This window comes from Miscanthus floridulus, chromosome 2, assembly GCF_019320115.1.
Source record: "Miscanthus floridulus cultivar M001 chromosome 2, ASM1932011v1, whole genome shotgun sequence".
Classification (NCBI taxonomy): Eukaryota; Viridiplantae; Streptophyta; class Magnoliopsida; order Poales; family Poaceae; genus Miscanthus; species Miscanthus floridulus.
This window is the reverse complement of record NC_089581.1, coordinates 132,444,181-132,457,850: the sequence shown is the minus strand read 5'-3', so window position 1 is coordinate 132,457,850 and position 13,670 is coordinate 132,444,181. Positions and strand designations below refer to the sequence as shown.

The 13,670-nt window shown below is 43.4% G+C and overlaps 1 protein-coding gene across 1 annotated transcript; it reads left to right on the top strand.

The window, feature by feature from the left end:
- Positions 1–10,387: 10,387 nt before the first annotated feature.
- LOC136530321 (protein GOS9-like) lies at positions 10,388–11,306 on the top strand. Its single transcript, XM_066523090.1, has 2 exons — positions 10,388–10,534; positions 10,625–11,306. Exons 1-2 carry the CDS (start codon positions 10,532–10,534, stop codon positions 11,069–11,071), a joined length of 450 nt encoding a protein of 149 aa, XP_066379187.1. The 5' UTR covers positions 10,388–10,531; the 3' UTR covers positions 11,072–11,306.
- The last annotated feature ends 2,364 nt before the right edge of the window (positions 11,307–13,670 follow it).

Below are 13,670 nucleotides of genomic sequence, written 5' to 3'. Positions count from 1 at the left end.
CCAAGAAAATTCGCTCCCACGAAGAGTCGAACCTAGAACCTGAGGTGCTATTGAGGCTCTTGTAACCACTAGGCTATAAGCCTTTTCGCGTATAGGTCCACTTTTATAGACACAACCACAATATTTAACTATTTTGAGAGCTTCTATGAAACAACAAGATGCGATGCATTTGAGGTATTCTCTCTCTCTCTCTCTCTCTCTATATATATATATATATATATATATATATATATATATATATATATATATATATATCAATTTAAAGACATTTCTTGATACATGGTAGTTTCAGATATTTTGATGAGGACATCCCAACCGTGCAATCTACCTTAGGTGTCAACCATTCACTATACAACATAGAAGATACAAATAAAAAACCACTCACAAAATTGTGTCAAGAAACTACAAGAGAACGTGAATTCATTCCTAACTGAAATTATGTTTGATATATTTGAGAATGTTATACTACCTAAATTCTCTTACTAAGGTTGACACAAGAAGGAGCTACCGCTAGACCAAAGGAGAGGAGATGGTTTAAATGAAAGCTGAACCAACACACTACCTAGTTGACAACACGGACTTGCAGAAAGAAACAATCATAAATCTTGATTCCCTAAAGCTTTGGAGGTCCACGAGGACTTTTTGGAAAGATTATCAAGCCTACTTTCCAATGCAACAAACTTCATATCATTTGGACTTCACAATAAGGAGTAATGACCATATTAGTAGAAACTGCCCAAAAGATTAACAATCACCCCGGGAATTGATGTGATGGAGAACTTCTTGTGCAAACCTGTATCATTATGCAATATTTCATGGTGCACACTATACATGGTTGGAAAGATAACCAAGTTAACTTTCCAATGCAACAAGAGGATCGTCATTTCGACTTCCCATGATGGAGTTATGATATTACTGAAGACTGCGGAGAATGGCAACAACCATGCAAGACTCCACGGTTTTCCATCTCGTGGAGGCCTTTCACTTTAGAAACTCTAAATCCATTTCATACCCAACTAGGAGGGTTGTTCCTAGTATAAATATCCCTTGCCTCTAAGCTATTAGGAATCTTTTGATGAATTGATAAACCTCATGATATTGTTGCCGAGCTGCCGAGTGTCTTACTCACTCCTTTGTTCTTCCTTGTCCTTCTTGAACTTGTGAAGATATTGCTCTGGGTCCCCTAGTTTGTGCTCTACGGTTTCTAGTATGGCTGCAATATTTTGTGTGGATTAGTTCTGGATCGTGGTTTTACGGTCGTTCAGAGATCGAGTCAAAGTCTTCACGGTTTTGGTGTCTCTTTCCCTGTCGCTTAGTCGCATCCAACCTTGGACAAGTATAAAGCTAGTTATCTCGCTGTTCATAGTAGGTTATCTTTGATTATTTGACCTACTACCGTGAAGATCGGGCCACCTCCAAGGAGGTTCCTTATCATATTTTGTCCCATTTGCATTCTGAAATGTAAGTATCTAAAGGTCGTATAGGCAAAATAGAATTGACCCTTAACTTCTTCGAGGGCAATAATTAGCGTGCTCGGGGACAGTATAATTGATCTATCCTTCTTCTGCCAATCGAGACACCCTACACCTCATTATATAGTTCGAAGCTAGGGGTTACAGTGGAAAGCTCCGATCAACTAGGCTGGTTTCCTAGTTTATTACATGGAGATGTAGTCGGATCTCGTTAGATCTTTATAGGTAGAGTTTGTATTTAAGTATATTAGCGTGCTCGGGGACAATATAATTCACTACGCCAGATTTGCACATCACTGTCGGCCTCATCACTGCTGGATTTGTGAGAACCGGCAGTGATGTATCTTCACTGCCGGTTATGAGCTTAAAAATGAAAAAAATGATTAGGGCTGGGCTAAAACCGGCAGTGAAGGACAACATCACTGCCGGTGTGTGGCTTGAACCGGCGGTGTTTTGGCGGCCACTCATCACTGTCGGTTTAAACAAAGAGCCGACAGTGATTGGGCTTTATCACTGTCGGTTCTAGCCAAGAACCGACTGTGATAAGCCTACAACACAAAAAGGCTATAGCCGTCCTCTCCTTCCTCCTCTCTTCCATCCCGAGAACAGAGGTGCACGTTTGGGCCCTTTCCTCCATTGTTGCGGCTGCTCTTCACCATGAAGCTAGTGCTTGAATTTTGAAGAATAGCTCGATCCTTTTGCTTTAAGGTTAGTAACAAACATCCACTCCTTTGATTTTGTTGCTTAATTAGCTTCGTTTTGATGGCTATATTGCTTGATTCTCATTCTAGTTATTTCTCCATTCTAGAGAGCACTTTTCCAATGGGACATTTGTGCAAGGCTCAAATTGTGGTGAATCCATCATCCAAACGGTTGGTGTCTATGACCATATTTAAATTCCTAGCTAATTATTCCATGGTGGTCAAGATCATCATTGTTAGTATGTGATGCTATAATTAGTTCTTAGAAGTAGAGTAGAATAGATATTCTTTATTATTGTGCAATAATTTTTTACTACGATTTTCAATTTACAGGGCTGGGGCTACCAATTTCAATTTTCCAATAATTAGTGTACAATAATGTTTTCCAAAAATGGTACTTTCAAGCTACAATTATTGTTCATGAAGCTCAATTTCTTATAAATTCTTTATAATTACTGTCTCAGTATTTTTTTGTGTAGAGATGGATCGAGAGTGGATGCATCTGTCTCGAACGGACAAGCGGTACATGCATGACGTCAGCCAGTTTATCACCGATGCCAAAGCCCATGCTGGGAATGAGAATCCTGTCTTCTGTCTATGCAAAGATTGCAGGAATTAAAGGAACTTTTATTGAGTCTAAAGGGGACCATGACACGTAAGAGAGGCAGGGGTGAATTAGACAACTTAAAAATCTAACTTTAAACTATGGCCTTTTTTTCTAATCCTAGCAAAACCTATGTAAAAGATAAACTATCTAAATGTGCAACTACGGTTTTGCTAGTGTATTGCTATCTCTACCGCAAAAAGGAGTAATGTAATCAATGTAAATGCTGAAGCTAAAAAGCAAGGTAGAAATATGCAAACTCCCATCGACGACTCTAGTATTTTTACCGAGGTATCGAGAAGCGCGCAAGCTTCTCCCTAGTCCTCGTTGGAGCCCCTCACAAGGTATCCCTCGCAAGGGCCAAGCTCCCGGTCGGATAACTCCGTGGATAGCCTCGGGTCTTCTCCACACGCAAGTGGGTCTCTAACGTGCCTTCCAGTAAGCCTCTCCCGGATGCTCCCCTCCGTCTTCACTATCAAGCTTCTGGCCAAAACGCCGCGGGCCTTGTTCCCTTCGATACATGGTGGCGGCCACACCACAAACGCGGTTGGTGTGATCTCGTAAGACTACAAGCCCCTCCGATGTACAACAATAGTACACGCAAGCACCGAATGGTAAGAGGTATGCTAACCTCACTAAACACTAGGCCTAAACCTAGAGCAAGCACATAAGCGGTGGTCTAATCAACCTAAGCACTTCGCAAAGCACCTACGCTAATCACCTAATAAAACACTAAGCACTATGCAAGTGGAGATCACTAAAATGCTGTACCAACACCCTTGGTATGCTTCCTCAGCTCCACACTTTCCAAATGGCTGGTTGAGGTTGTATTTATAAGCCCCACTGAGAAAGTAGCCGTTGGGGATGAAATCCCGCTTTTCTGCTACTGACCGGACGCTGGAGTCGTCCTGATCAGATGCGTCCGGTCGTCCCAACCGTTAGAGCCATGAACAACTGATCGGACGCTGCCAGCGTCCGGTTACTTGCCACCGGACATGTCCGGTCGCAAGTTTGCCGCTCTGGAACCTCTCTGTACTCAATCGAACGCTGCTGTCCTACGTCCGGTCGGTTTGCCGCCAGCGTCCGGTTGCTGCTGCTGTTGCCAAGCCTCCTGATCGAAGCGTCCGATCGCTTTCCTCCAGCATCCAGTCCAGCGTCTAGTCACTTTCCTCCAGCGTTCGGTCGCTTCTGTGAGCTCGTTTCTTCACGATCTTTCGTGCGGCTTGGTTCCTATCTTCGTGCTTGGACTTTGCTTGATATCTTGGGTCTTCTCTTGTGCTCCTAAGGTCTTGCTTAAGGTGTTGATCATCGGATCATCACGTCGCCTTTGTCCAAGTCATGTCTTGCATCCTATTGAACTACAAAACAATCACTTGCAAATTGATTAGTCCAATTTGGTTGTGTTGGTCATCAAACACCAAAATCCAAAGTAAATAGGCCTAGGGACCATTTTCCTTACAAGCTCACCCTTTTTGGTGATTGATGACAATATGACCAAAGCAAGCAAATAATAAGAATTTTGAATTTAAAACCTATCTACTTGCTAGGATGCAATGCAAGGGGCAAGATTATATGATGCTAGAAGATACTACTTGTAAGACTACATAAAAACTCATTTTGCCCTTGCAAATGTCCCCATGTGGTATTATGGATTTAAGCTTTGCTTTCTACAAATTCTCCCTATTACATAGGCTAATCCATAATCCACTATCCTCCCTTTCTCGGACCATTACTACAAATTAATGCTTGCTTTTGGTCCTCTAAATTCTCCCCCTTTGGAATCAAACGCTAAAAAGAAAGACATTAGTAGCACAAGGGAGGGTCAAACTTTGTGATCCTTTGTGTGTAGAGTAAAATAGATCACAAAATTTGACTCTCACATTATATAGACTAAGCTCCCCCTAAATATATGCATACATATGATAGAAGTCAAAGTATATGCATAATTGGCAAAGTATTGCATAAGGGAATTTAATCTATATAATGCATGGAGAAAGCATATAAATATCAAAATGAAATCAACATGATGATATTGGTTTTAGAAATACCACATGTAGAAATCAATTTGATTTCTACCACTTGCAATCAGTGGTGGATATTTGAAGTATGATGCTTAACTCCAGGACTCCATTTTCCTTGCAATGAGACTACTACACACATGATAAACTTGAAAAGGTGTTAGTCTCAAAGTATCCAACTTGTAGAGTGACCTCTCCCTAAATTTGTGCACACAAGTATGGAATACTTGTAGGAAACATGCACATTGATTTTAGAATAAAAAAAACACTTGAAAGATAACATCACATGAATGTGAGAGTCATTTTTGAAGGCGATATTTAGGAGAAATTATCTACAATTTGGACTTTGGCACATATTAGATGAACAATTGAAGGACAAGCTATGTGCCGTGCTCTTAAACAATTTTAAACCATATAGGATTGCTCTAAGGAATAAGAATAAAACCGAACAAGCCTACCATATGAAATACCTAGTGTATGCATGACAAATATATAATCATGCAAAAACAAACCTATGCATGAAGAGTAACTAGATGCTAAAAGATACCAATTGTAGGAAAATTTAAATCTAAAACCAATTGAAGTAAATTAAATCTAGTTACCTAACATGGGAAGGGGAATTTAGGTCCATAGTATTCACTAACCCACTTGACAATGATTTTGTCCATCATGATGCACCCCATGAAATGCATCCAAACTTTGCCAAGTCTCCAAATTCCTCGAAGTCCATTGGACTTCTCACTTCCCTTTCGGGATCCAAACCTTCTTGGTGCTCTTCATGTTGGAGATGATTTCCTTTGGCACCCAAAAGCATTTGACCCCATTGTTGGCTTTCTTATTCACCTTGATAGCCACCACCTTGTCATTTTTATTCTTCTTTAGCAAGAATGGTGTGGAGGACTTCTTGTCCACCTTGTTGGTGTAGGTGTTGGAGAGCTTGCTTGTTTGCTTTTTCTCCTTTTTTGCTCCTCCCCCATTCTTCACCTTGCACTCATAGGACTTGTGGCCTTCCTTGTGGCACGCGAAGCAAACCACGGTTTGTCCTTCATCAAGCTTCTTCACTCCTTTGACGGTGTTATCTTGATGAAGTTGGGCTTGCTTCGCCTTGCCTTTCACTTGAGTCAAGTCCTTGGTGAGGCGAGCTACTTCTTGCTTGAGTTGCTCATTCTCCTTTGCAACCTCTTGTGTGCATGTATCTACAATAACTTTCTCAACACAAACTTGGTTGCACAAGGATGAGTATAAACATAAATCATTACAAGAAGTAGAGGCATCCTTTTTAGACATGTTAGAACTTTTCTTTTTAGATGCCTTGGTGGGGGTTGTGCTAATGGCTTCAAGGTTAGCAACTTTATTAGTTAGCTCATCACAATATTTGCACATGATTTCCATTTTAGCAAGCAAACTTTTATAAGCATCTTATGAGCTAGCTAACTTTTCTTTTAATTTTTCATTTTTTTACAAGTTGCTCATCATTGATTGTGCATGCATTTGTTGTTGCACTAGCCTCAAGTTGCTCAATTTTAATAGATAGTTGAACATTAAGATTAGCAAAATTCTCATATTGTTCAAGTAAAGTTTTGTATGCTTCTTGTGAACTATCTAGCTTTTCTTTAATCTTTCTGAGCTTCTTTTGTTGACTAGTGCAAACTTTAGCATATTTAAGATTTTGTTGCATAATTTTTTTATAAGAAGGCATTTCATCATCACTATTACTCTCACTAGAGGACGAGCTTTCGTTACCTCATGCCATAAGGCACACACGTGAAGAGCTTGATGATGAGTGCTTATGCCCTCATCTCTTGTGATGGTGTTCTTCTTCACTTGAAGAATCATCCCATGACCTTATTGATATGATGGCTTGGTTCTTGCATATCTTCTTCTTTGTCTTGGGTGTGGGCTTGTTTGGACAAACTTCCACAAAGTGCCCCAACTCGCCGCATCCATAACATCCTCTTTTTCTTTGCTCATTTCTTTGATGGGTGAAGATGATATCTTGAATTTGAATGGGCACACCCTTGATATTGAGACTGTAGATCATCTTCTCCACCTTGTTGATAAGTTTGATTGATTCTTCATCAAGGTCGGATGTGGAGGAAGATTGATCATCATCACTTGAATCTTCATCATCATTATCATCCTCATTATCTTCTTCTTCTTCACTTGAGGAGCTTGAGCTTGAGCTTGTCTCAACTTGCTTGCCCTTCATCTTCTTCTTGCCACATGCAAGAGCTTTGCCTTTGCTTGATGAAGAGGCTTCTTCTTGACCCATCTTGTATGATATTTTAAATGCCACTATCTTGCCAATGACTATGACCAGGGTCATGGTGCTCAAGTTCTCCATGTTGTGAAGGATGGTGATGATGCTTGCATATTTCTTTTGTGGTAGCACGGAGATGATCTTCCTCACGATGTACGCATCATCTAGCTTTGTTAATCCTATAGAATGGAGCTCATTGATAATTAGATTCAAATGAGAATATATATCATGAACAAGCTTATTATCATTTATTTCGAAGGAATCATATTTTTGTTTAGCTAGACAATGTTTTTGCTACGGACATTACTTGTGCCGTCATGGAGCTCTTGAAGTTTTAACCAAATTTCATGTGCTGTATTTAAAGTGAACACTTGGTTAAACACATTCATGCTAAATGATTCAAACAAGCAATTGTTTTGCTCTAGCATTGAAATGAATTTCCTTTTCATCACTCTTTGTGGGTTTATCGGGATTCTTAATGTGTTTCATCCCGTCTCGAGTGACTCTTCAAACTCCCAAATCAACTGCCTCAAGGTAGCAAGCTATTCTAGCTCTATAGTATGGGAAGTTAGTGTCGTCAAAGTGCGGAGGCCTAGAGGTATCCATCCCAACTACTCTAAATAGTGTCAGCTCAACGGCGGTTAAGCCAAAGGTTCAAATTGAGCCAACCGGCTCTGATACCAATTGAAGGGGACCGTGACGCCTAGGGGGGTGAATTAGATAACTTAAAAATCTAACTTTAAACTATGGCATCTTTTTCTAATCCTAGCAAAACCTATGCAAAAGATAAACTATCTAAACGTGCAACTATGATTTTGCTAGTGTATTGCTATCTCTACCGCAAAAAGGAGTAATGTAATCAATGTAAATGCCGAAGCTAAAGAGCAAGGTAGAGATATGCAAACGGCCGTCGACGACTCCGGTATTTTTACCGAGGTATCGAGAAGCGCGCAAGCTTCTCCCTAGTCCTCGTTGGAGCCCCTCACAAGGTATCCCTCGCAAGGGCCAAGCTCCCAGTCGGATAACTCCGTGGATAGCCTCGGGCCTTCCCCACGCGTAAGTAGGTCTCCGACGTGTCTTCCGACAAGGCTGTCCTTGATGCTCTCCGTCATCTTCACTATCAAGCTTCTGGTCAAAACACCGCGGGCCTTGTTCCCTCCGGTACACGGTGGCGGCCACACCACAAACGCGGTTGATGTGATCTCGCAAGACTACAAGCCCCTCTGATGTACAACAATAGTGCGCGCAAGCACCAAGTGGTAAGAGGTATGCTAACCTCACTAAACACTAGGCCTAAACCTAGAGCAAGCGCATAAGTGGTGGTCTAATCAACCTAAGCACTTCGCAAAGCACCTACGCTAATCTCCTAATAAAACACTAAGCACTATGCAAGAGGAGATCACTAAAATGGTGTACCAACACCCTTGGTATGTTTCCTCAGCTCCACACTTTCCAAATGGCCGGTTGGGGTTGTATTTATAAGCCCCACCGAGAAAGTAGCCGTTGGGGACGAAATTTCGCTTTTCTGCTACTGACCGGACACTAGAGTCGTCCTAATCGGACGAGTCCGGTCGTCCCAACCGTTGGAGCCGCGAACAACTGATCGGACGCTGCCAGCGTCCGGTCACTTGCCACCGGACGTGTCCAGTCACAAGTTCGCCGCTCTGGAACCTTTCTGTACTCGATCGGACGTTGCTGTCCTACGTCCGGTCGATTTGCCATCAGCGTCCGGTCACTGCTGCTGTTGCCGAGCCTCCTGATTGGAGCGTTCGGTCGCTTTCCTCCAGCGTCCGGTCACTTTCCTCCAGCGTCCGGTCGCTTCTGTGAGCTCGTTTCGTTGCGATCTTTCGTGCAGCTTGGTTTCTATCTTCGTGCTTTGACTTTGCTTGATATCTTGGGTCTTCTCTTGTGCTCCTTAGGTCTTGCTTAAGGTGTTGATCATCGGATCATCACATCGCCTTTGTCCAAGTCATGTCTTGCATTCTATTGAACTATAAAACAATCACTTGTAAATTCATTAGTCCAATTTAGTTGTGTTGGTCATCAAACACCAAAATCCAAAGTAAATGGGCCTAGGGTCCATTTTCCTTACAGAATATATACGATCGCACTTGATTACTAGGGGGTTCATGCCAAACTATACGATATGGACTATGTATGGTGAGGTTGGTGTGAATGTTCTGCAGAAAAACGATGATAATGTGGACATACCGGACGTAGCCATCCACGATGCTGACGATAATTAGCGTGCTCGGGGATAGTATAATTGATCTATCCTTCTTCTGCCAATCGAGACACCCTACACCTCGTTATATAGTCTGAAGCTAGGGGTTACAGTGGAAAGCTCCGATTAACTAGGCTGGTTTCCTAGTTTATTACAAGGAGATGTAGCCGGATCTCGTTAGATCTTTATAGGTAGAGTCTTTATTTAAGTGTATCTCACGACACCTTGTTTGTCAAGTAGATGAGATATCCCGGGTTAATGGATTTGGTCACCCTGTCCTAGTTGGGCGTTTTCTCTTGAGGTGAGTATATAGGAGGCCTATGCAGTCGATAGGGTTAGACCTGGATAGCTAATTCTGCAAGCACAATGTTCTAACGGACTATCCGGTGTCCCTAGCGGATTGTCCAATGTTTGTTAGAGCATGGTTGGATCTAACTGACTGCAACTAGTTCAGCACAGCAGTTGGCGGACCGTCCCATGGCTTCGGCCAGACTATCCATCACTACATAGGAATACTAGACTCCTTAATATTTAACACCTAGTTTTGCAAATAAGGTTTTTACGATGCAATGTTCATGATGACAGTGCTTAGCAAGAAATCCACACTAGGTCAACAAATGTTCGACTCCTCTCGCGTAAGGCCATTCGATCCTTGGTTCTTACGTTTAGCCAAGCTTCATATATATAGAAGTTGAGCAATACTATTTTACAAGCAGTTTAGTCCATGGGTAATTGATAAAAGAGAAGTTTGCAAGTCTATTTATTAGATTCCGCATTCATGCTTAGTTGTAGCATAATCAGGTGGGAAAATATGTGCGAACCGACAGCTGGTTATTATGATTCTTGTGGTGGTGCTTAATTGTCCACCCCAGATTCAAAGTGAGATGGCAACGGGTACTTGCAAGTACAGCCAGGTAGCTGGTAGGAGTTTGGAGTAGCTTTCAGCTGATCCAGTAGTCCAGCAGTCAGCAGAGAGAGATACTGTCGTTGTCGCCGTCGCTGCCCCTGCAGGAAAACTGTCCGCGTGTAAGTGTGGAGGCAGCACAGCCGCGCATACCAACTACCCCCACACCATCACTCTACATCCAAATTTACGCCTTGTCCGGTGCCAACAAGCCAACGTGAACTCCAGCAAACAACGAGTCTGTGCGTGCAGTAGCGTGCATTGCACAGTTTGCATCCCTACTCTCTCAGCTCGACAGAACCAGTCAGCACGCGGCCGGCAACGCAGCAGCAAGATCGCGACGACGACATGGTCGGTCTCTTTAGTAGTATTTGCACTGCTGATCTCCTTTCAATATCAGCTAGCTAGCCGATAAATGAAACCTTGGGCTCTGCTGTGCAGGCGGCGGTGGTGAAGATCGGGACGTGGGGCAGCGGCGACCACGGCAGCGCCTACGACATCACGGTGGCGCCGCAGCGGCTGGAGAGCATCTCCCTGCGCTGGGGCAAGATCATCGACTGCATCTCCTTCTCCTACCTGGACCGGGACGGCAAGCTGCACACCGCCGGGCCCTGGGGCGGCGCCGGAGGCGTGAGCGAGGACACCATCACCCTGGGCGCTTCCGAGTACGTGACGGAGGTGGCCGGGTCGGTCGGCCCCATCGGGGAGCTCACCCACACCATCACCTCGCTCAAGTTCGTCACCAACCGCGCCACGTACGGGCCCTTCGGCCGCGGCGATGGCACGGCCTTCAACGTCCCCGTGCTCAACAACGGCAGCGTCGTCGGCATGTTCGCTCGCGCGGACCAATACCTCGACGCCATTGGCTTCTACGTCCTCCCCTTCTGATTTCTTTGCATTGTTCGGATCGGATCAATCGATCCACCACCGGCAGCCGGCAGGAGCCGCGCGCGCGCCGGCCGCCTGGATGATCGCAACGGCTGGTGTGTCTCGTCGGAAGAAGAGATCATGATGCACACGTGCGTGCACAGTGATGATCGATGTGTGGTGTTATTTCGATGATCCATGTATGTTCCCATCCCGTTCTCTGGCCCGGCACTACTATAAAAAGCATTTCTAGGAACGGCGGGTAACCTTTGTAGGAACGATTTGCCCAGCCACCCCAATACAAGGGTCTTTACAAATCATGTATTTATAGGGGCGGTTCTCAGGCCGTTCCTACAAATCAATTTGTAGGAGCGGCTCATATTACCAGCCGTCCTTACAAATCGATTTGTAGGGGCGGCTTGTATTCCCAGCCGTCCCTACAAACAGGTATTTGCAGGGGCGGTTCAATCTAGAACCGCCCCTACAGTATGTTTCTCCGCAAAAAAAAATTAAATTTACAATTCAAAATCGTGTTGCCGAACGTCCCACGACCAACGTTCCGAACCGCGTTCGCGTTGCCGAACGCCCCGCGACCAGCGTTCCGAACCGCGTTCGCGTTGCCGAACGCCCCGCGACCAGCGTTCGCGTTGCCGAACGCCCCGCGACCGCGACTACAAGCACAAGAGTATTCTATAAACTACAATTACAAGTCCAATTCACAAGAATATATACAATCCATCATTAAATATATAAATTCCATACATATTGTTATCAACATCCTAGAGCTAGTCTCACGAAGGTGTTGGTACTGAGGATTTGTACCTAACTCAGACTCTCGGTCATGGTAGACGCCTCTAACGTGTACAATCTGGTCTAATATGAAGTTGCAAAGGTCATCGACGAGCTCTAAGAGTTAGTCATCCTTGTATGAGTCTCTTTTCATTCCTTTCTCTTCTCTCCTATATAAGAGAACAAGTTTTGGTTTAGTATTTCATACTATTTATGAAGTTTTTATACTACGGGTGAAGAGGTTCAAACTTACCCTTAAGGAGTGTCTCCTGTAGGCACCGGTGTTACTCATTATAGAACATATATAGTATCCACAATGTACACTCCTAGGCTTCTTCTTGGGGCACTGTGTGTTTTGCATATGAAAATGTTAAGTAATGCTTTTGATAGCCATGTAATGGAGTACTGAAGAAGTAAGTTACACTTACCGCACATAGTGTTTTTATAGCCAGCTTTTTCTTCCTTGCTGGATCATGCCTTCCATGATGATTAGTGACATAGAACCTAAATGCCCTGTTCGAATTATTTTAGCAAATATAACTGTTAGTATTCAAAAGTGAACGTTACAAGTATGTATACAAACATATAAGCTAATGGGGATTGTCGATATGTATACGTCTTGAGAATCGATATGAAGTCTTTGTATGTCGCCGGGTCCTTATCTAATGAATCAAAGACCCATGCCATGCTCCTCCCGACATCGACGGCTATACAAATCTAGTGGTTGTTGCATGGATTTAATCATAGAACTAGATAAGCTCTTTTGTATCGAATAAAATATATCGAACAAAGCTTTAAGTACAGAGTTGAGCTTACTCGAAGTTGTATGGTAGCCATATAGTAGAGTGTTGTTGGAGATTTTTGAAAGCCAGGGCAATGTATGCCGTAACCTTAAAAGACTCTTTCCTTAGTTTCGCCGTACGGATGTGCTGTTTCTCCCGAAGAGTCTTTGCAGCAACTAGCTCTTTAGCATCAAGTGTCCACCATTTAGGGTAATTGAAATTTATTTGGGCTATAGCTTGAGGGTCCACATACCCGACTTTTACACTTGGCATTTGTTTGATAATGTGCACTTACATTCTACAAATCACGGCGTGGGTTAGTTACAACAAAATTCAAAGATTACATTCATATCATATCGAGAGGACAAGGACTTACAGGCACCACATGCGAATTAGATTCATCTCCATTTCTCCCAGGTGAAAGCATGTTTGCATGTCATTGAAGTCAAAGACAATTTTTCCGGCTGGGCTTCCAAATGTGCCGATGGAAAAGCATGCTTGTATGATATTTATGCTCGTTGGGAGAACACGCAAGTACCAATCATAGAACCTTCTCATTCCAAGTGGTAGGCGCTGGATGTCCTGGTTTGGTAGGAAGGGCTTGCCTCTTTCATATGTTTTTAGGTAATCCTTTGACCATTTGATGGCATCAACATTTGGATACTGCTTTGCAATTTGGTGGAGTTTGCTAGTGACGGCCTCCTTAGAACCCCGTGATGGGACTTTTTAACTTGGTTCTCAGGCTTGAACTGGTCATGGGAATACCACTTGGACACTGACGAGACGTCTTTGATCGGAACATAAATTGGCCTTATGGTGATTGGATGCTTCTTTCGAAGTTCCCATTCAGGCACGTCCTCATCTTCTTGTGCTGCAGCTTCTTTAGGAGGCACTCGTTGTTCATGTATCAACTATGCTTATTGAGAAGACTGTGGTATCTCATAATGCACTTGCTCGATACGAGCAGGAGAAGGTTGTGGCATCTCATCAGGCACATGCTCGCTAGGAGGTGGGGAAGAATATGGCATCTCAGGAATGTGGAGGTCACA